This window comes from Gymnoscopelus microlampas (assembly GCF_963454915.1).
Source record: "Gymnoscopelus microlampas genome assembly, chromosome: 8".
NCBI classification, from domain to species: Eukaryota; Metazoa; Chordata; class Actinopteri; order Myctophiformes; family Myctophidae; genus Gymnoscopelus; species Gymnoscopelus microlampas.
The window spans coordinates 48,140,796-48,161,341 of NC_139945.1; the positions used below are offsets into that span (position 1 = coordinate 48,140,796).

The 20,546-nt window shown below is 41.5% G+C and overlaps 1 protein-coding gene across 3 annotated transcripts in view; it reads left to right on the top strand.

The window, feature by feature from the left end:
- The window catches only part of cuedc1b (CUE domain containing 1b), a gene marked incomplete at its 3' end in the record, with an annotated part of 38,492 nt that extends 18,797 nt beyond the window's left edge, over window positions 1–19,695 (top strand). The window contains exons 2-11 of one of the 3 annotated variants that reach the window (XM_084065473.1): window positions 6,247–6,980; window positions 9,745–9,872; window positions 11,338–11,464; window positions 11,883–12,147; window positions 12,994–13,059; window positions 13,324–13,404; window positions 13,550–13,643; window positions 13,825–13,883; window positions 15,459–15,528; window positions 16,387–19,695. In XM_084065473.1, the coding sequence (XP_083921599.1) occupies window positions 6,660–6,980; window positions 9,745–9,872; window positions 11,338–11,464; window positions 11,883–12,147; window positions 12,994–13,059; window positions 13,324–13,404; window positions 13,550–13,643; window positions 13,825–13,883; window positions 15,459–15,528; window position 16,387 (1,212 nt within the window). In that variant the 5' untranslated portion in view covers window positions 6,247–6,659. Of the gene's footprint in view, window positions 1–6,246; window positions 6,981–9,744; window positions 9,873–11,337; window positions 11,465–11,882; window positions 12,148–12,993; window positions 13,060–13,323; window positions 13,405–13,549; window positions 13,644–13,824; window positions 13,884–15,458; window positions 15,533–16,386 lie in introns of those variants that run through there. The other 2 variants (XM_084065472.1, XM_084065474.1) reach the window with 2 other exon arrangements.
- Between the last annotated feature and the right edge of the window lie 851 nt (window positions 19,696–20,546).

Here is a 20,546-nt window from a genome sequence, read left to right on the forward strand (position 1 = left end):
GGGGGGGGGGGGGGGGGGCGTTCAGCACGGTGCCCACTGGACAATTGGGGGGGGGGGGTGCTGCTCGAGAAAAAAGGACTGTCTGCTTCCAAATTCCGCCAAATTTTTGCCGTTTCTTTTTCTCTCACGCCGTTTGGTGAAGCCCCCAAGGTTGGTGCCCCGTGCTTCGCTGCTTTTATCCGCCAGATTTGGACGTTCACGGCATATTTTGCACCATTACGGTGCGTTCATCATCGGTGACGAGTGCCTCTAACAGCCACTGCTGGCTGCGTGCAGCAGGCAATGCGAGGCGATGCGAGACAGACACTCACACAATCACGTGCAGCTGGCTGCGTGCACGCAGCCAGGCAATGCGAGGCGATGCCAGACACTGACACAATCACGTGCAGCATGTGTCCTCGTTCTCCAGGCTTTTATTTTTTAGTTTTGCTAAAAAATAAAAACTTGGAAATTCCTGTCCCAGCTGTTGGTACGCAAAAGCGCCTCGCGTCGTCTGATGTGGTGCGCATTAATTATTTTGGGTGCGCATGCGCACCTGCGCACCAGTTATGTGCACCCCTGCATATTGGACATGTATGTCCATTGTTGTGTCCTCTCAAACCTAAACTGCCCACAAAAAGTTCGGAAACTTAACTTTGGTCGATTATTTCTCCCCTTCAATACCAATTGGTATTGTGTTTTTATATCATTTTTCTCGTTGATCAGTTGCCTTACAACGAAGTATAACAACTAAACATGTGGGTGCAAACTTTGGAAGCCAATCTTAGCCAATCAGGATGGAGTATGAAAAATCTGAAAGCTGCGTTTCGTTTAATGAGTCTAGAGACTGTGTACCGATTCAGGGGATGTTTGGGAAAAATCTGTAGGAGAAAGATGGGGCAGAGGTTCTGCTCTGGCATCCAGGGAGTGTGCGCACTGTTTCGCTCCGATCAAGCCAACAGTGCCGGAAATTAGCTGTTCACGGACGGGCGGACGAACGGACGGAAGGACAGGGTGCAAAAAATAGTCTCGGCCAGCCTTCGGCCTGGCGGAGACGACCAATTACTGTAGATGAGATGCCACAGTAAGGTAGTCTACTTTGTATTCAGTGTATTCGGTTTGCATTGGTCTCTCCTCTTTCATGGTGCTTGGCATCAAACACTGGCAAACAGCTTCTAACAAACTGCGGACTGTGAGCTTTGCAAGGAGTTTATTTGGCGAGTTGCGTATACACGTAGACTGCCGTGGAATGTGTATGCTGGCTGCACGCCCAGAGATAACCTGTACTGTATGTAGAAAAGGTGTTTTAATGGCCAGATGAATTGCGCTTGAAAGCCCCATGTGGTGTTGGTCTGTCTGATGCTTTTTTGGCTCCTCACATCAGTATGAAAATCCCATGGAAGACAGCTGCAGGATGGTTATCTGCCCGGGAGGTCTGGGAAGGGAAGAGGAGCTCTTGATTCAGGCCATTAACGAGTTGTGGTTGTCTGTTTAAACACCTAGACCAGCTGGGATATCTCGGTGGAATAGCTGCTCCCCCTGTGGCCAAGAGTAAGAGTCACTGGTTTTACTGGGGCACATTGACCCATGTGTAAACTGTAACGCCCTGTCCACACCAAGAACTATAACTGTAAAAGAAACTATAAATACATTGTTTTAAAATTCATTCTAACTAAAGTTGATGGTGGACTGGAGTGAGTCCACACCACAATTATAATGACAACAGTGGTAAATAAGACTGTAACGGTTACACATACGCATGCTGAACCGCTTCGGTACGGACTGTTCGGTTCACACCTGTACCAAATGAGTGCCCAAATTTTTGGATGCGAAACTAAAATAGTTTCCACACGGACATATTAAGCTGTAACACCATACACATCCACAACAACACCACTCCAAATTCAGGTTTTTTTACCTCAACGTCCTTAAATTACTTGACAACAAGGCAGACGGTGCAGCTTGAGGCTTGCGAGCTGCTCCTGAGTGATAAGCGAGCACATCGTAACGTTATACGCTTCAGAATGTGTCCGCATCTGCCCTGCTGTACTGATGCATGAACATACAGAGCTGCAGAGAGTTACAGTGACTACGACACATCACCCCTGAGTGGAACATGGTATGCCATGTTCTGCAATCTCGTCCAATTGGACTGTTTATAGTAATACGCGTTTATAAAAAACCCTGCTTGTTTTGCGCATCAAACGCAAAAAAAGGACGAGAGGTATCACTGACACAGAACGTGTTTACAAATGGACTTATCACATAGCGGCTGCTGTTTTAATTGTCATGGTGTATCTGATCCAGTGTGCATAAAATTCTTACTTATGTAACTGCCAGTTTGTGTTGGTAATCAGCACAGTATCACAGTTCAGGTCACCACTTCTGGAGTGACAGTGTTAATACAGCGTTCAGTATTACTGTTTTGGTTCAGTATTACTGTTTTGGTTCAGTATTACTGTTTTGGTTCAGTATTGGATTAGATATCACCAAGATATTTTATTTATTGTAGAACTTGGTTTGCAGCTGCAGTATTCCATTTTTTTCACTGTGCCATACCGGAAAAGATTAAACAAAAACAAACCTATGCACTGAACCAAATTTGTCTGTACCGTTACACCCCAACTATTGTTGGGATCCCTTTCATAGCGATTTGATGAACGATACAAACACTAGCAGGTAATTAAGCCAATCTGAATTTACAGGGCATCGTGTTAAACAAATCACTCATGTTCTAGGTTACAAAACGTTGTTCTTCAATATGGATGCTCACATCATTAGTGATAGTGATTCTTGGTGTAGTGAATTGCCCTTAAGTGTGCATAAAAAATAACTTACAAGGTGCTGAGCAAGGATTCTCTGGGTAAATAATAGGATTGAAAGTGGGTCCAACAGAGGGATCGATCGTTGTTGCCATGGAGAGTGTCTCCTTGGTGTGCCCCGATGGCTCTCCTGATAAGAGCACATACCACATAAATAAGGGTGTAGGTAGGCCTGCGTTTGAATCTGACTCGAGGTCTACAAGGAAATAGTACAGTAAGTACAAAACAGTAGTGCAACATCAACTGAAGCATTAAAAATATTACTGTCAAAAATGGTGGTATCGAATTGGCATAGACTGGCATACTCACCGATACCAGCACTTTGGGCAGTATCGGTATCGGAAGATTTTTTGATACTGGTATCGGAACAACTATCATATACCCTGCTTACGCCATTTGTTAACACACACTCACTCACACACTCACTCACACACTCACACTCACACTCACACTCACACTCACACTCACACTCACACTCTCTCACTCTCACTCTCACTCTCACTCTCACTCTCACTCTCTCACTCTCACTCTCTCTCTCTCTCTCTCTCTCTCTCAAACCTGCTGAAACCAGCAGATTTCCCCAAACTGTGAAGACCCAGGCTGTCCTTTACAGTCTTACTGTTTCTCTTTCATTGAAATGCATTTCCACTCAAGCATGTCATTTATTTACTAGTATTTGTCGCCTATATCACACACTCTTGAACCCATTTTGTGTCATTTGTCCCACCCACTCTGCTGGTCACTCATTTGTGTGTACAGACATGCACGCCCAAAAACAAACGCACACAGCCTGGTGGTGAACCGAGGCTAGGCTATATGAGAGCTGTTTACTTCAGAGACAGTCTGTTAGTAAATGAGAGGCATCTGTGGAGGGAGGGGAAGAGGCGAGGCTCTGTCCATGCCACCCTGTCTGTTGACGGGGGCTGGCACTGACATGTGGCCCAGCACTGCCACTGGCTGCATTGTTCCCCCACAGCAAGGTTTTCTCTCACTAGAACTAGAGGAAGGGTGAGTGTGTGTTGTTGTAAGAACATAATGCTACAACTTCTCTCACTAGACTCATTTTTGGAATAACTTACCCCTTTGCTCCATGTAATGGCATATTATTCTGAAGAGTCAACTCAAGCCTACTAGTGGGAAGGGTTTGTGTGTGGCAATAGGAGTACTTTTAGTTTTTAGTTTTGTTAATTTTTTTAATATAATTTAAATGTATACAAATTATATGTGTGTGTGTGTGTGTGTGTGTGTGTGTGAGAGACACACACAAACACCATACATATGCAGTTTTAAATTACCACCACAATAATTAAACTGTTGATTATGAATATGTCCTTGCTGTTAGCCTACGCTGGAATAGCTACTGAAAGTGCTAACCGGGTGGAAGTACAGGAAGATCTGCCCAAGGAAGTTGCATTGATGATGTGCAGATCTGGTTACATTGCACGGGCAGGAAAAACGCTTGTGATTGGTTGAAATGGTCAGCTTCTGGGGGAAGTACATACAGCGGAAGTCCTGTCCAATGTTCTGCCTTATTAGGTCGTTATCAAGCTTTTCTACTTATGAAATGAGAAACTGGAAAGGAGGTTAGTTAGCCTATTGTCCTTACAATGGGTCACGGCTTGAAGTAATATATTCTGGGCATGCGACACGTCTTACGACGCACACATCTGCGACACGTTGTGGCCTTGTAACTCATTCCAAATGTAAAACGTGACACGAAATCAGTCATTTTCATTGAGAAACCCAGTCGGACAGTGAAGTTTAATTCAGGTCCCAACCAATCTGGTTGTTGTGGGATATTTGTGTATTCTCAACCATTGCAGTTCTTGGCAGCCAATATTTGCATCCGCCAGACATTCTCTATCATCTGGGGTGGTTTGGCTTTTTGTTTTCACTACAGTTGCCATAGCAACGTGTGCGTCTGGAGCTGAACAAAAAGGAAGAGGGGAGGGCAGAGAGAGAGAGAGAGAGCGAGAGTACTGTGATCAGACATGACACGCCAGCCCCCAAACCCCATACATGGTCTTCTAGCTTTACCTGACGTGATGTTGAAAAATCCCACCTAAAACTCTTTAATTATAGAGCATGACCGATGCCAGATTGAGTTCTAGACCACCAATTACTGATGTTTTCAAAGTTAAAGTTTCTATTTGAGAACATTTAACTTATAAGCAAAAAATAAAGAAATACATTTTATAGGAAATTAACACATGAAGTGGACTTTATTTTATTCAACCACTTAAGCCGTGTGTTAGATTGTAGATCTCAGTCTCTTAAAGGGATTGTTCACCCCCAAAATGACTTTTTTTTCCTATCCATTAGTCACCCCATGGAGACTTGAATTCATGGATATATATTTGTTTTTGTCGCAAGCCAATAATTTGATGACAGGCAGCGGTTCCGGTAGGAGACACAAAGAGTCTCCTTTTGTCTACTACAGGAACCGCTGCCTACCGGTCTCCTGGTCATCAAATTATTGGCTTGGGAATGCGACAAAAACAAAAAAATATCCATGAATTCAAGTCTCCATGGGGTGACTAATCGATTGAAAAAAAGTATTTTTTTGGGTGAACTATCCCTTTAACATCCTACAACAGCATACACAATGCTGTATATTCTGGGCACAACAGTAGCTTCCCGGTTTGTGCATCAACCCACCATACAGAAAATTGGCACCTTTCAAATCTGCTGCGAAGTCAATCAAATGCTGCTATGGGAAAATTAACTGCCACCTTCTGAAAACTGGGACTATACAGTTATGCACACAGCCTATAGACTACATTGGAACACTGTTTACAGTAAGCATATGGTGGTGTTTATACCAGTGATTTTCAGACTTTCATGTCAAGGATCCCCAAATGTATGTAATTGGCCTCCGATACTTATCTTGCCATGATTTTGTGCCATAAGGGAAGATTCGTCATCATTTTTCAAAAATAGCAGATATACTTTTAGATTGGCTATTTTGGAATAGCCTAAAAATAAAATAGGGCCAAGTGTAACCCCCCCCCCCCCCCCCCCCCCCCCCCCAAGGACCCCTGAGGATCCCTGGTCCCCACTGAGAACCATTGGTTTATACTATGACAGTTTTCCTAAAATTTGATTTAAAATAAAAGCAATTTTTCTTACAATATCACAATATATTTAATCGTGACCCAGTATTGAGATAGGTATCATATCGCCAATTGCGATTGCCATTCTTGCCAATACACAGCCCTAATTCCAGCCAGAGTCATGTTGCATCTCATTTCTCTAAATAGAAGCAAACATGACAAAAACAATGTCATAATGTCAAACGATGTGATAATTCTGGGAGGACTGAATTATCAGTCACTTGATCCACTGTAATCTTAACAGATCCGAACATGCTAACTTGTGTGGTACCATAGTTTTACACTTTGATTTGTACTAACTCTTAATAACTCTCTCCCTGTGTCTCTCTCAGGTGCAGATGACAGTGTCCTAGATATGCAGGCCCTCTGTTTAATCCTGGCTCTGACCTCCACCTGGTGACAGGACCTTCAACTCCGACTAAATTCCCCCTTCCCCCCCTGTTGTCCTCATTCCATTCACTGCCCCGCTACTGCAAACCATGCTGGATGCGGCCGAATGACAAGCTGACGACGAGGAAAAAGACGAAGAGTCCAGCTCTTCTAAGATCCCCTTGGAGGACCGCCATGTTTGTGTTAGAATGATAAACTGAGCGAGGGGAAGCATCGTAAAGCAAGGGTAGAAGAGGGGGCCAGTGTGGTCCAGTTAGTCACAGCTAGAGAGAAGAGGAGGAGGGTCGCGGAGGAGTGTGAGGGTGCCATCCTATTCGTAGGTTGGCAGTGCCAGAGACAGCAGTAGGCCCTGAGGATGACCAGTCTGTTCAGGCGAAGCAGCAGTAATGGAGGCTCCAGAAGCGGCGGAGGGGGAGGCGGGGGCAGCGGTGGGGGCTCAACCCCAGGGGAGCTCAACAACAGCAGGCCCAACCGTCAGGTCCGGCGTCTGGAGTTTAATCAGGCCATGGAGGATTTCAAGATCATGTTCCCTACCATGGACTACGAGGTCATCGAGTGTGTGCTGCGCTCAAACAATGGGGCAGTGGATGCCACCATCGACCAGCTCCTCCAGATGAGCATCGATGGACAGGGATCCGATGACAGCTCCGACTCTGATGACAGCATCCCGCCAGAGGTCAGTCTAATGGGTCAAAGGTCTGGAGAAATCAAGAGCAAGGTCCCCAGACAAATGGCAGCTACTGATTTCTTTATGAGTTTGTCTTTGAAAGCGAAAAGCTGTATAAGGTTACAGCTTTAGACGTCACGTGATGCACTGGCAATCAGCCTTTTATGCCTTGTCTCTACAGGAGGCTAGTCGTCTATAAGAGGTCAGTCTGTGTTTCTGTGGTATCCAGGGCTAGTCTTACAAACCGCTAGGCCAATCCGCAACACTACCAAAGGCCAAAGATGTATTTTGATTTAGGTAGAGCAAACACAGATGAAAGTTGAAGGCGACACCAAGGTACACATTAGTTATGAATCTGTCAATGAATAAAAAGATATTGTCCTCTTACCCATCCCACACAGTTCATTTCACATTACAAGGTCAAATTAATGTGGCTTTTTCTGAGCCACTCTTTGGTGTTTCAGGTGTTGTTTGAATAGGGACATACCGATTTATCTGGTGTCTGACCTCCTTTGCCGGATGCTACCATTGAGGAAGGTAGGGTAGGGCAACTAGCAAGTCATCTCTCTCCATGCGGAAGTTGTGCATTGGCCCAGGGCTTCATGACCTACTAGAGATGCTGCTGACTCAAGCACACATTGAATTCCATCCCAACTCGACCGTGAAACTATAATGCAGCTCTTAGTGTTGCTTCAGGATCAGTACCACACTAGGGGTTTCAGAGAATAATCAAATATTCGACTACTCAATTATCAAAACCACTGTTCGACACTACATCGACGTCGAACATTTGCTAATTATTTGTAATGTTTATTTTAATAATTCTTTATTAACATTATATCTTTTTTATTATTATTGTAAAGCGGTGGCAAAATATCTACAGCAGCTGTGAGCTCTGGTGTAATCCATCCATACATGATTGATTGTTGTCAAATCATTTCATACTGTACATGACGTCACTCAATGCAGGCAGGGCGCTAAACCAATGCAGAAGATAAAAAGACAAAAAAACATGGCTCTACGCTCATTGCTGACGTAATATTGTTGAGTTTACTACCGTCGTTTTAACAAGTTAGATTGGGGACGTGACAATCGGGTGGTACAGTAGCAGTCACTCATTCCTGTTGCCGACTAGTATATCCACAATTTTGTAGGATGCACTTTACAGTAGCTATTGTGGTGATGTCAAGTTTCTTATTCAAACTTTATCTTATGCTTATCCAACAAAGTTGCAAGCGTGTGGCATTATTAATAACAAACAGGTTGCGGTGGAGTGAAGTTGATCTTGTATTTCTAACTTTTCGAGCATGTAATCATAACGCATCATAGCCTTCTAATGACCGAAGGCTGGACATGTGGTTGTTGTTGAACATAGGATAGGCTTGAACACATCATTTTCTCTGTTATGTTAAATAAAATGAATGAATTCGATCGCTTTCACTTCAGAAGCAGCAGTCGTGCTTGTGCCGTCGTAAGACAGTATTGCTTGTAGCTTGTAGATCGGCTAATTATTTATTTTGTCTTTAGCGTTTTGCAGGCGGTTAGCATTGGAGTTTAGCTGGGCACAAAACATCCGCGGAACAACGGTACTACGGTAGTTTCGAAACGGGTACGTCTACCGAGTCGAACGGCGTGGTGTACCTTGCTGTCGGGTGCGCCCCCTCGTTGCAACAAAACTTCACTCCTTTCTCGATTGTACTTATTTCTCACTTGTACTGTAACATATACCGTACATATAATGTGTTTAAAAATAAAATGCATGGAGGTACTTTCTTGACATACTCGCAGTGTGTACAAGACATTTGGTGTGGATCTGTCCATTGATTTGCAAGATTAGTCCCACACAGACAGAACTCACTGAAAGACCCTTCTCTAGACGGCTCTGCCTCCTACGGAGCCACTTTGCAAAAATGTAGATCTTTTCTTTACGCCCTCGCAGTGAAACTTACTGTCATGTGAAAAGAAGTGGCTGGTGACATCATGTATATTATAGACCAATTATTTATATACAAACATTATATCAATCAAACTTTATTTATATAGCACATTTCATACAGCAGGTGCAACCCAATGCACTTCACAGAACAAAAGAAGAAAAACACATACAAATAATTTAAGAAGGGAAAATTGAGACTGCAACAAAAGATTAACCATGCAGGTTGCATGTAAGCAATTCTCAATAGATTCCCAAACTTGGTTTGAGGAGCGTTCGTTTAAGGGGTCTATATTGGAGGCACGTGGTTGTTTACATCCTCCAACATGACCAAACGGTTGGAGTCAGCAGCAGGGACTGGAATTTGCAAATGGTATAATGCCTTAACTGGAAGAACAAAAGTCTTAAGTCAAAGTAATAGATCAAACAATTGAAAGTTATTGAAAGTTATAGCTTCTGTCTGATTGGCCCTTATGATTGGTGCGAATCACAGCCGTTGTCCAAACAGATAAATGTATCAGAAGTTCAGAACTGACAGGAATAACTCCACTAGGGAGCATTTCTAGAACCTCCAGTCATTTTACCAGAATAGGAAAAGAAATCACAGCGCTGTGCCTAAAAGTAGCATGTGTTTGTGTCCCAGTTATATTAACTGACACTATAGCCTCAACCCAGATCTAAATGTCTCTAAACTCAAATGGCAGTGAAATGCTTGCACAAGTGTGGTCACCCAGGACTAATTCAAGAGTCGAGTCTATGTGGGGCGTTAATGTAAGGTTAAAAATCTAAAATGAAATGCAGCTAAAACACTTCTCGTCTCTTGCTCTCTGGCTCTGTTAGATTTTGGAGCGGACATTGGAACCAGACAGTTCGGATGAGGAGCCGCCTCCTGTCTATTCTCCACCCACATATGACATGCACATCTATGACAGGAAGTACCCAGAGGCCCCGCCTACACCCCCACCAAGGTAATCCTCAAGAGGTTCTGGGATTTGATTGGGAGCAGCTGAAACCTTGAATGGGTTATGATCAAATTAAAAGCTAAAGAAAGCCATATTGCTGGATCGCTGCTGTTAGAGGACATTTTAAAGTTTCTGAAATGCAGCAGAACCCTGATTATTCAAACCTCAAAGCCAGCATACAAATACAGGTATTAAAGAAAAGTTATTATTGGCTGGATTACACGTAATTGTGATCTATACTGATAAATCAGTTATGAACTCAAAAGATTGCAATTCAATTGCACATAGAATGTTATACGCTGGTACTTGTTGCCTGACGAAAATGACTGATCTTCAAGCTAACCATGCATCTCTGTTGTACCATGTAGGCTTTCGTTCTAAGCAAGGGACTAATGTCATGATTTTGCGCTCAAGACGATGCTGCTGTGCACCCACAGCTTCTGACAAATTCTGTGTACAATTAACCTAAATTCTAGTAGGCCCAGAGCAACAGCTCCTAGGATTCCTGGTGGATTTACATGTACTGCATATGAATTTCTGGAGCCTTTGTAAATTGGGTAAACCACCCACCACCACAATATTTATTGTCATAACATGCTCCTCCTGGTGGACATTATACAAACTGCAGCCTGTTTCCTTAAGTTTGCTGGAACTGATCATAACAATTAATGATTTTTTAATAATTAAAGCAAGCTGTGTGGATATCAGTGATTTTGCTGTATGTCAAAATGTGTGTTCATTAGTTTAATACTGAAACCATTAGACAATGTCAGGATGTGGTTTCTAAGAATGTTAAGATTTCATAGTGATATTATAGTGATTTTATAGTGATATGAACCAGTTGTGTGATGAATACAAAACGGTGCATTTATATAGCACCTTTATCCAAAGCACTTTACAATGTGCATTACATTCACCCATTTCACACAGCTACGGCAGAGGAATCCATGTAAGGCACCAACCTGCTCATTGGGAGCAGTTAGGCGTTCAATGTCTTGCTCAAGGACTCTTCGGAACACTAAGTTTCCCAAGCGGCCGCTCTACCTCCTGAGCCACTGCCACCACAACATAATACGACAACCATCATACTGTGGTTGGTGTTGAAAGAGGCAATTCTATTTCTCTTGGCAGTGATAATTTTTAAATGAACCAAAGTGGGATTTCTTAAGGTTTAAGATGATAATAAAAGAAGCCTTTTGTAATCTGACTAGTTTTTTAAATTGTTACAAACTTCTACAGATCCTCAAAGTGGCCCTTCAGAAATGAATCTTTTAACATTTCCATTACTTGCATTTAGTGAAACAGTGCAGAGGTGTCTCACTCCATTTTATAATTTAGAACAATCTGAGTTCTCTTGCACTTCTCCTGTGTTGCACTTCTCCAAAGTTCTGATTAATCAATCAGATTTCAGTGATAAGTTTTTGATTACCAATTACTCATTGTACCCCATGACAAAATGTTTCCCCTGAAGGTTTGAAGCCCAGCCACCTCCAGGACACCGGCAGGTCAGAAGCTACCGGAACTGGAACCCTCCGTTACTTGGCAACCTCCCAGACGATTTCCTGCGAATCTTGCCACAGCAGTTAGACAGTATTAAGGTACAGACAGTGAACCTTATCAATCAGTCAATTTATGGATCAATGTCCACTCTCTTTTCGTCTGTGACTGGGTTTCCGTTAAAATGGTCGCAATATTTTTCAAAAAGTATGCAAAATAAAATGCACATTTCCATTAACTACATTAACTAAGGATTCATGACATAAGCACTATTTCTCAAGTCAGGTGAGACGCATACTATACTTTAAATATTAGCGGTCTCAAAACCAGATTTTGGCGTTAAAGATCCATATTAATGCTTTATACATTTTTAAGCTTAAAAAACATTAACAACTGGAGTGCAACTTCAATAAAAAAAATGGTAAAATAAAGACATTTAAATAGTCTGAGGTACTCCAGTGCTTTCCTTAGCATAGATTACTTCATTTCATGTCTGGCCTCTCTCTGTCTGTCCCCCAGCAGGGCACACAGAGCTGTCTGTCTCAGCCCTCTTCTTCCTCGTCCTCCTCGCTTCCCTCCATGAGTCAGCAGACGGCCCAGACCAGTTCTGGGTCGGGGGCCTCGGGGACCAGTGGAGGGCCAGGTGCAGCGGCCGGTGCCACGGAACAGGAGAGGAAACTGAAGCAGTACCTGGAAGATGAACGCATCGCTCTGTTCCTCCAGAACGAGGAGTTCATGAGGGAGCTGCAGCGCAACCGCGAGTTCCTCATCGCCTTAGAACGAGGTGTGTGTGTGTGCACACGCACTCTTATTTAAAGTTAAAGCACACCAGGGCACACAAACCATCAGACCCTTGTGCTTTCTTGGTAAAGCAAATAAAGTGTAAAGTGTCCTTCAACTTCCCAAGAAGAATAACATGTTTACATCCTGGGAAAAACTAAATATATGTAACAATAATTTTATAATGGCTAGAATGGCAAATATTGCACTGCATGCTGCAACAAAGAGGACCAACAGTACAAGTCGGTTAATTATCATGCTGTAACAAAGAGGACCAACAGTACATTGACTGGGCCAAAATGCACTCGGATGCTTGTTATTTTTCAAAAACTGCCTTTGAAACTGCTTGCAGTGTCCAGTCAGGTCACAGACTATAAAAGAAGCAAGTGGTTGAAATCCAACCAGTGGTTGTCACAGGGATAATTTATACTTTGTCACATGGCCATCTTTTGACAAGTGTTCCTCAACAAAAGAATTATGCATTTCAACTGATTTGTTCAATAAAATTGCATATTTTCAACTGAAAGAATAGTTGGTCATGTGACAAATTATAAATGATCTGTTAGGTAATCCTGAACTCCTGTTTTAGGCAGCACACGGAGCCAAGACCGGATTAGCGCCAAAGCTTTCATAATGATTACCTTAGCGATCAAAAGTCCAACAATGTGCTCCTCCTCAATCTGTTTACTCTGCTTCATTGTACACAAACCCTGTGACCATACTATAGGCTGCTTAAAGCCGGATGGAGGCATGCAAATAAAAATGCTGCTCCATCCTCTCTGAGCCCCATAGTCCCTCATGCCTTTGTTTCTCCACCTCAGTGGTCATAACATCTGCTCTCTGTTTTTAGATCGCTTGAAGTATGAGTCAAAGAAATCAAAGTCCAATCATTCATCTACCATGGAGAATTCCACAGGTACATATCACTCATCGAGCTTCCTCTGCCAAGCTATTTGTTACGTTGTGTATGCACACTGAATTCTCAGGAATTATGGGTCCCTGTCTTTTTCTGTGCATTCACTTGTGATATTTGTTGGCTGTGTGTCAAGGCTCTGTGCATGTGTTTTGATGTACAGTACGTTGGCACAGTTTGTTGGCACACATTTGTACAGGTATGTTTGCATATCTAGAGAGCATTTTGTGATTTTCTTTTTACATTAAACTTTGTCTTTCTCTTCAGGAGACCACTATGCTTCAGGGTCAGTGGATGTGGGCTCGGATGACGCCATGTTCCGAGACAAACTTAAACACATGGGCAAATGTAAGCATCCTGCATTCAACTGTCTAATTTACAAATAACCTAATTTGTCATCATTAGCAACAATGATCTGTCCACCTTGGCCTACGCGAGCAGAACATCTGTCAAATGACAGCTGATGACCATGTTTGTTTTGCACATATTTCAGCGACAAGAAAGAAGCTCTTTGAAATTGCCAGAACGTTCTCAGAGAAGACCAAGAGGAGAAAGTCAAAAAGGAGGACACTTTTGAAGCACCACTCGTATCCTTCAACATCTGTACAGCATTCTGTGTCCATATAAACAAGGAATTGTTAACCGTGTATCCTTTTAGTCTGTGTATTTCACATACATTCAAATATTGGAATCTCTTTTATGCATTATTAAGAAAAGTTCATGTTTTGCTTTGCCAGCTCTGCTGTTCTTAGCTAATGTCTTGTTCAGATTGGGCACGGCTAACTCCACAGCCAACCTGCTTGATGATGTGGAGGGTAACCCCTGTGGTAAGACCTAAGGGCTACACATCAGTGCTGTTTATGTCCAATTTTGTACAGGATTGGAAAAAGCAAGTGAAAAGTGTGTCAATGAACACCTTGAGTAACTTTAGAAAGATAACAGACTACACCACCATAAGCTTCATGTACGTACTGTAGGCTACTGGCAACATACCTAAAGCTGACACTAGCATGGCCTCTCTGATAAGTATTTGGGAGTGCCGTCTTTAGATATTCTATCTTCTTGTATATCCACTTGATGTTGAGGTTGGCCAGTAGTTATGGTTTGGACTTGACCAAAGATTACAGAAGTAAAGGCTTACTTGAGTGCATATTTATTGAAAAGGAGAAAAGACTGCAAGAAAGCTTGTTTCCAATAAATACATTTGCACAAGACTGCAATAACCTGGGGTTATTTTTACAGGGTATTGTACAGTAGATAGAAAACGCTGGAATCTTTACTGGCGTGGGAGTGCACAGTCCGTAGAAATGACTGACACGGCCGATTCGAACAGGATTAAAATCAGAGATGCTCTGGCAATAATTACATTACCCCTCCCCCTATAAAACGTTTACCGTCCAAATAGGTCTTTAAGACTAACTGGGGATCTACACAGGAATTGTCATGTCAGATCGTCGTGTGCAACACGCAAATATCACAGTAGAATTGACTTTGTAATCTACACAGTTTGCTGGGCATAACGAGGGGTGACAGTAATGCCAAAGGTGTGGAGGCTATCGGAAGGACGTAGAAGTCAAATTTATGAATGACTGGTCTGGTATAGCCAGATGCTGAGGAAAAGTGCACATTTGTTGCTTTTTCAAATTCGTCTCACTAGAGTCACCACTCATCTAACCTATACTGTACCTTCAATCAGGAAACTGAAAGCCCCAGTTGGTCAAAATGAAGAGATCACATTGTTTAACATGATTATACATGGATTTGTTTATTGTGATTTAAATAGCAGTCAATGTAGTGCCACGCTCCGCTGAAAAAAATACACTTGTTAAATAGACTTGAAATGTAAAGAGAACAGAGCAGCAGAAATGTGCTAGCGTATTATGTTCATCTTTTGCACAGCATGCCTGCCTGCTGGAGATTGCAGCATTGAATTAAATGGAGCATCTGTGCCCTGCACACGCACGTCATAAAAACACATCAGAAACGTCGCCTGTGGGCCCGGACTGCTGGGGTAGCTGACTGCGCGTCGCGGGTTTGAGTCCCGATCCCGACAGCCTTTGCTGCATGTCACTCCCCATCTCAGTCCCCATTTCCTGTCAACCTACTATCCTATCAATAAAGGCATAAAAAAGCCCCAAAACAAATCTTTAAAAAATAAAAATAAACATTGCCTGTGTAGATCTCCTCATCACCTGCAGGAAATGATAAAATAATATGGCTGTCCTTGCATGATGATTGAGAGCGGCATACAATTCTGGTGCTAAATTGTGTTTATTGCAGATGACCATCTGGCAAGCCTTTACAATGCTTTTGTCATCAATATTGTTTTGTATTATTAGTTGCCTGTATTTTTTGTTTATCTTATCTCTGTCTCTGTGTGTTTTTCCTGCATCTCCATGCAGAGGAGGATGGCCAGCATAGAAGAGCAGCCACTCAGGAAGAGAATGAACCACGCAAGGAGCCCATATCGTGGTGAGACAGTACATCTTGTGACTCACGCTTCTCTCAATATTCATAGTGACCCAACATGAATACAGAAACTACTGGCTAACCACTTGCTGAGTATCAAGGTTACTACAGGCCAGGTTTTCTGACTCGGCAACAGTTCTGCCTTAACTAAAGAACAAGGACACTGACTGTGTGTAGTACATTCAGCAGATTATTGAGGTATAGTGGTAATGCTGGAGGTCAACATTCACAGGAATCACTGCAAAGGATCGATAAATGGATGCATAGATGGATTTTTGCATGATTCGTGACATTGAAAAGACAGGTAGGAACACTGAGCAAGCCTCAACTCCAGCTTATGATCGGAATTTATGCTGATCGGTTGCCTTTAATTGATAGGTCACCAATTTTGGTGCGACACTGACTACTGCCAGCAGTCCGTGTTGGTCGCTCGTATCGATAGCTCACTGATTGTGTGACACAAGCAGTCCGCTTTGTTGATAGACAAGCTTGTTCATTTATAATTTCATGAATATGTTTGGGGGTTAAACTATATACTGACCTGTCTAATATTGTTTCTGCGTACCGGCCACTAGCCCAACTTGTTTGTGGTGTTTTTTAAAAACCATATGCCCATACCTAACACCATGCCAAAAATCAAAAACTTCACCCAAGTTCCCAATCTTTTTGAATTCCCTCTCTGCTAAAATAAGAAATCAACAATTCCATTAAACTTAAAGGGACAGAAGAAGTGTAGGCATATAACACGTACATATCCATTGATTTAAAGTGGTATGATTGGGACATCATACCAGTAGTGGATCATTTTAGACTATACATTTTTTTTTAAGTGTAACCAATACATCCCTTCTTGCCTTTTAGATACTACCCGGGTGCACCTCATCAGGGTTACCATGGCGACTGCTGATTACCCATGGCTTGTGGCCTGGAAGCTTGTCTGGCTCCTCTCCCTCTAACACATACCAGCCAATCAAGGCCCAGCGACGACTTGAGACTGTCTTCTTACCCTGGGGGGAAAAAGGAAAAAATATGAACTACACCTTTCCCCCGATGCGAACTCTCCTTGGCCTCCCATACACTGGGTTTCTAACTGTCCATAACTGCATTATATTCTCTGTATTATAACACTTTGTTAATATATAATTTCATATGTAAAGGAATGATGCATTAGTCCTTACCAGTATTTAGTTTTTTGTTATCTGCATCTGCTGTGAGAGGTGCACCAGTTGTAGCGACGAGTCCCTTTTATTTCACCAGTCCAAAACAGATCATACGGTTTGCCTATGATCAAGGTCCCTCAGGCTGGCCTTTCCGAAGCCAAAGTGTGCACAATACCCCTTTATATACTTAAACTGTATTGAATGCTGTTGTTCTATCCTTTTTTGTTTTTGTTTTGTTTGTTTGTTTTGTTTAATGGACAGTAATAATGTGCCATGACTGAACATTACCCCACAGTTCCTGCTATGACTGTAAAAACAATGTATTTTCTGGAAGCTGGTGGGTACAGTAGTTGTATCCAAACCCTACAGAGAATACCGCACATAGAGAAAAATCAGTGTGCAGGCAGAATTATGTAACTGAATCTGCTTATAGGCACACAGAGCTTGCTCAGGATGTCCTGCTCAAATGCCAGCACCTTTTGCCCCCAAATAACCATGGGTTATCTCATCCTGTGATAACCGCCAATCATCATATCACCAAAGTTAGAATTTGCTACTAATTCTGCCATATTTCAAGAACTCTTGTAATAAACCTCAACAAGCTCTCAGCAAGATATCATGGACCTGAAATATAGCTCGAAGTACACTGCCATATCGCAAACTGTCCTTTAGTTTTTTTCATCACATTTCTGAGCTCATCTTGAGTGAAAGGGAACACATATTTCTTAATGCCAGTATTATTAATGTAAATGATGTAATTATTAGACCTGTTTAAAGAATGAACGCCTGTGTTTTACACTTAAATGACTGACAACTGTTTATGACCATAATGATAACTTGAGGGTTGCTGGAGGTTGCCAGGGAGAAGGCAGGTCCAGAATGCAATTGGACGTTGCCATGGTGACAAATTACACTAAAATGGGTTTATCTTAAAATGAATTGTTCCTAACCCTCTTAGAAAATGTATATTCCTGTTTTCCCTAAAGGTCTAAAAGAAAACGGGAACTATTCACCTTTTCACTAGATTTTGAGTTCAGTTTACTTAAGGTGAATTTGATTAAGATTCTTGTGATTCATCTATGAAATTGTAATTTTATTATGAATACTTGTTTTGGTTCACTTATAACATTTATTTTATTTTTTTTCCCCCACCAGCATTTTAGTGAAGAGGACTTCAACAGTTTGTGCAGGAAAGCACACTTTCCGGTTAGGGTTTTTAATATCAGTGTCACACAAGGGGGCACTGTTGTCAAAAGAAATGTTCAGCCTGCAATCTTCTATAAACTCTTATTTGCCTTTTTAAATGAATAACAAGAATAGCATTATGGTTCCAGTACTATAAATGTGTCATGGAATCGTAGTGTGTGTGTGAGTATAGAAGTTAAATCAAATTATGCCCCCCCCCCTTTTTCCTTTTTATATATATATTTTTTTTAAGGATTAACAGTTTTTTGATGGTATTGCAGAACAAGGAGAACGATGTGTTGTGACGGGTCATGAGCCTAATTCAAGCCCAGAATGTCAGTCCCCAAATATGGCATGCAATCGCATTAAATGGCTGACACCAGCTTTCCCTCAAATTCTCCATTCATTGAAACCTTATACTTGCGTTCTAAATTAGCACTTCCTAAGGTAAACTCGGATGGTCTGCTTCAGATACAAGCCAGAACACATGAAATGCAAGAACCATGATCTGTTTCCAGTTCCTGGTACAAAATACGTACTTTCTATTCCAAAATAAGCATTAATTAAAGAGTGAAGAAGCAGTAGATGGTCTTAGATATTCAATACTTTTGAATGACATCTGTATAAAGTGGGTTCACTGAAATGTCTAGAGCATCACCTGCCTACATGGATATTTGATCTGAGTTTTGTTTGTTTTATGCCAAATGGCTAGATATTTGGATCTTGTCACATGTCACAGATGTGTAGTAATGTTCTCTCAGGGACTTCAATTGCTCTCCATTTCGAATTTGTCATGACATTGTACAAGCACAATGGCAACTTTCCCATTCAGAACATTGCATTCATTGTTATCAATTATCTTATGAAACCAAACTTACACTCTTCTTAGTTTAAAGATGTGGTTATTGCTAAAGGCATATTATGCAGTTGTTCATGATCAAGTATTCCTGATAAAATTGCAAACCGTTTCCTTTTTATCTTTGCACTTTCCTAGACCCCTGTCCCCCCTCCACACACGCGCGTATCTTCCAAAAACAGATGTTTGATCAGAACCAGATGTGTTTGAGTGTGTTTCATTTATTCTCAAGAGTATGTCTCCTTTATCTACACATTAATGTTCCTTTAATATTGATAATGTGATTCACTTAAGCTATGCTGACGCTATCCGATCAACGGAACGGAAAGCAGCTGACTGTCAAAATGACTGCTAAAAGAAAATATGGTGGTGTGTTTGTACAGGTTTTCTGTGTGCAAAATATGTCATGAATGTACATGAATTGAGGTCAGGCCATCTCTGACAAAGTATACTTGTTTACAATGCACATGTGAGCATCTGGCTTCACTCATCATAACCCTGTCATAAGAATGTATACCATATTCTCGTTAAAGTAGAACCACCCTGATGGGTAACAGTCCTTTTGTATGGAAGTCAGCTCTATGTGTTGCCATTATTCATGTGAAAGTCATAACAGGAGGATAAGATCATGCATCGCTAGAATGGAAATTATTTTGGGGAACCCCATAATTTGTATGATTTAACACTTATGTTTTGATTTGTTTTTAGGGAACCTCAAGATTAGAACATGAGTTTACTGAAATATTTATATATGTATACACATGTTTGTGTGTATATGTGTATATTACCCCCTGACAAATGTGTAAAGGTTGTTGAAGTGATTGTTGTACTTTTATTTTATTTTTAGAATACTTTTCTTATACTTAAGGATGTTTCTTAGCCATTTAAATAATTGTGTACCCTGTCTGTTATGTTTGTGAATTATATTTGTAAAAACATTAACATTGCCATTAAAGTTTTTTTTCTATATATTCACCTGCCTTTGAGCTTGTTTCAATCTGAAGTTATTCCATTGCATGCATGTATATGTCTATTCTCTGAAAGCACTGCAAGTTGTTTGTCTAGTCACTACACTGCCTGTCCAGTCTGTTTATTACATCCTATAGGCTTAATAGTCTGGTTGTTTTGTAAACTTATATGGTCCTTGGAAAATCTTTGTTAGGACTTATATGATAGAATAGAACTATTCTTCTACATCTACATCACCTCACCTGTGCCACCTGTGAGGTCATACCCCACAAAATTGGAATTACAAAATATGTATTTTCTACAGCCAGGACCACAATGGAAATGATTCTGTGACTGTTTTTTAGTACCATTCTTGATTATTTTAAAATGCCTGTATTATTATGACACATAAAGAAAGTCATATAAAACCTCCCAGAAAATTAAAATAACATTAATACAAAACAACCTGCACTCTCCCTGTAGTTCACTTTCCTACACAGAGGGGCCCCGCGCCGAAAATAGCAGACCTAGAAGATCACGATCTGCTAAATTCGGTGCACGAGCCTGCAGTGTTGCCATGTCCGCTTATTATAAGCGACTTTGGGCTTGTTTTTCTGGTAAGTATTTTTTTGGGGGCTTGTTTCTATAGCGTAGTTGCTTATTTGGGATTCTTTCCTATTGTTTAAACCAGTGGCTCTCAAACATTTTCAAGTCAAGGACTCCCAAATTAATATGTATTTGTCTGCGGACCCCCATGCCCATGCCCCATCTGACAATATTTTATGCCATTGACCCCATACAAGATTTTGCTTGTATTTTTTAATAGCAGATCAATGTCACGTGTTGTGAGCTTGTAGATTGGCTACTTTCAA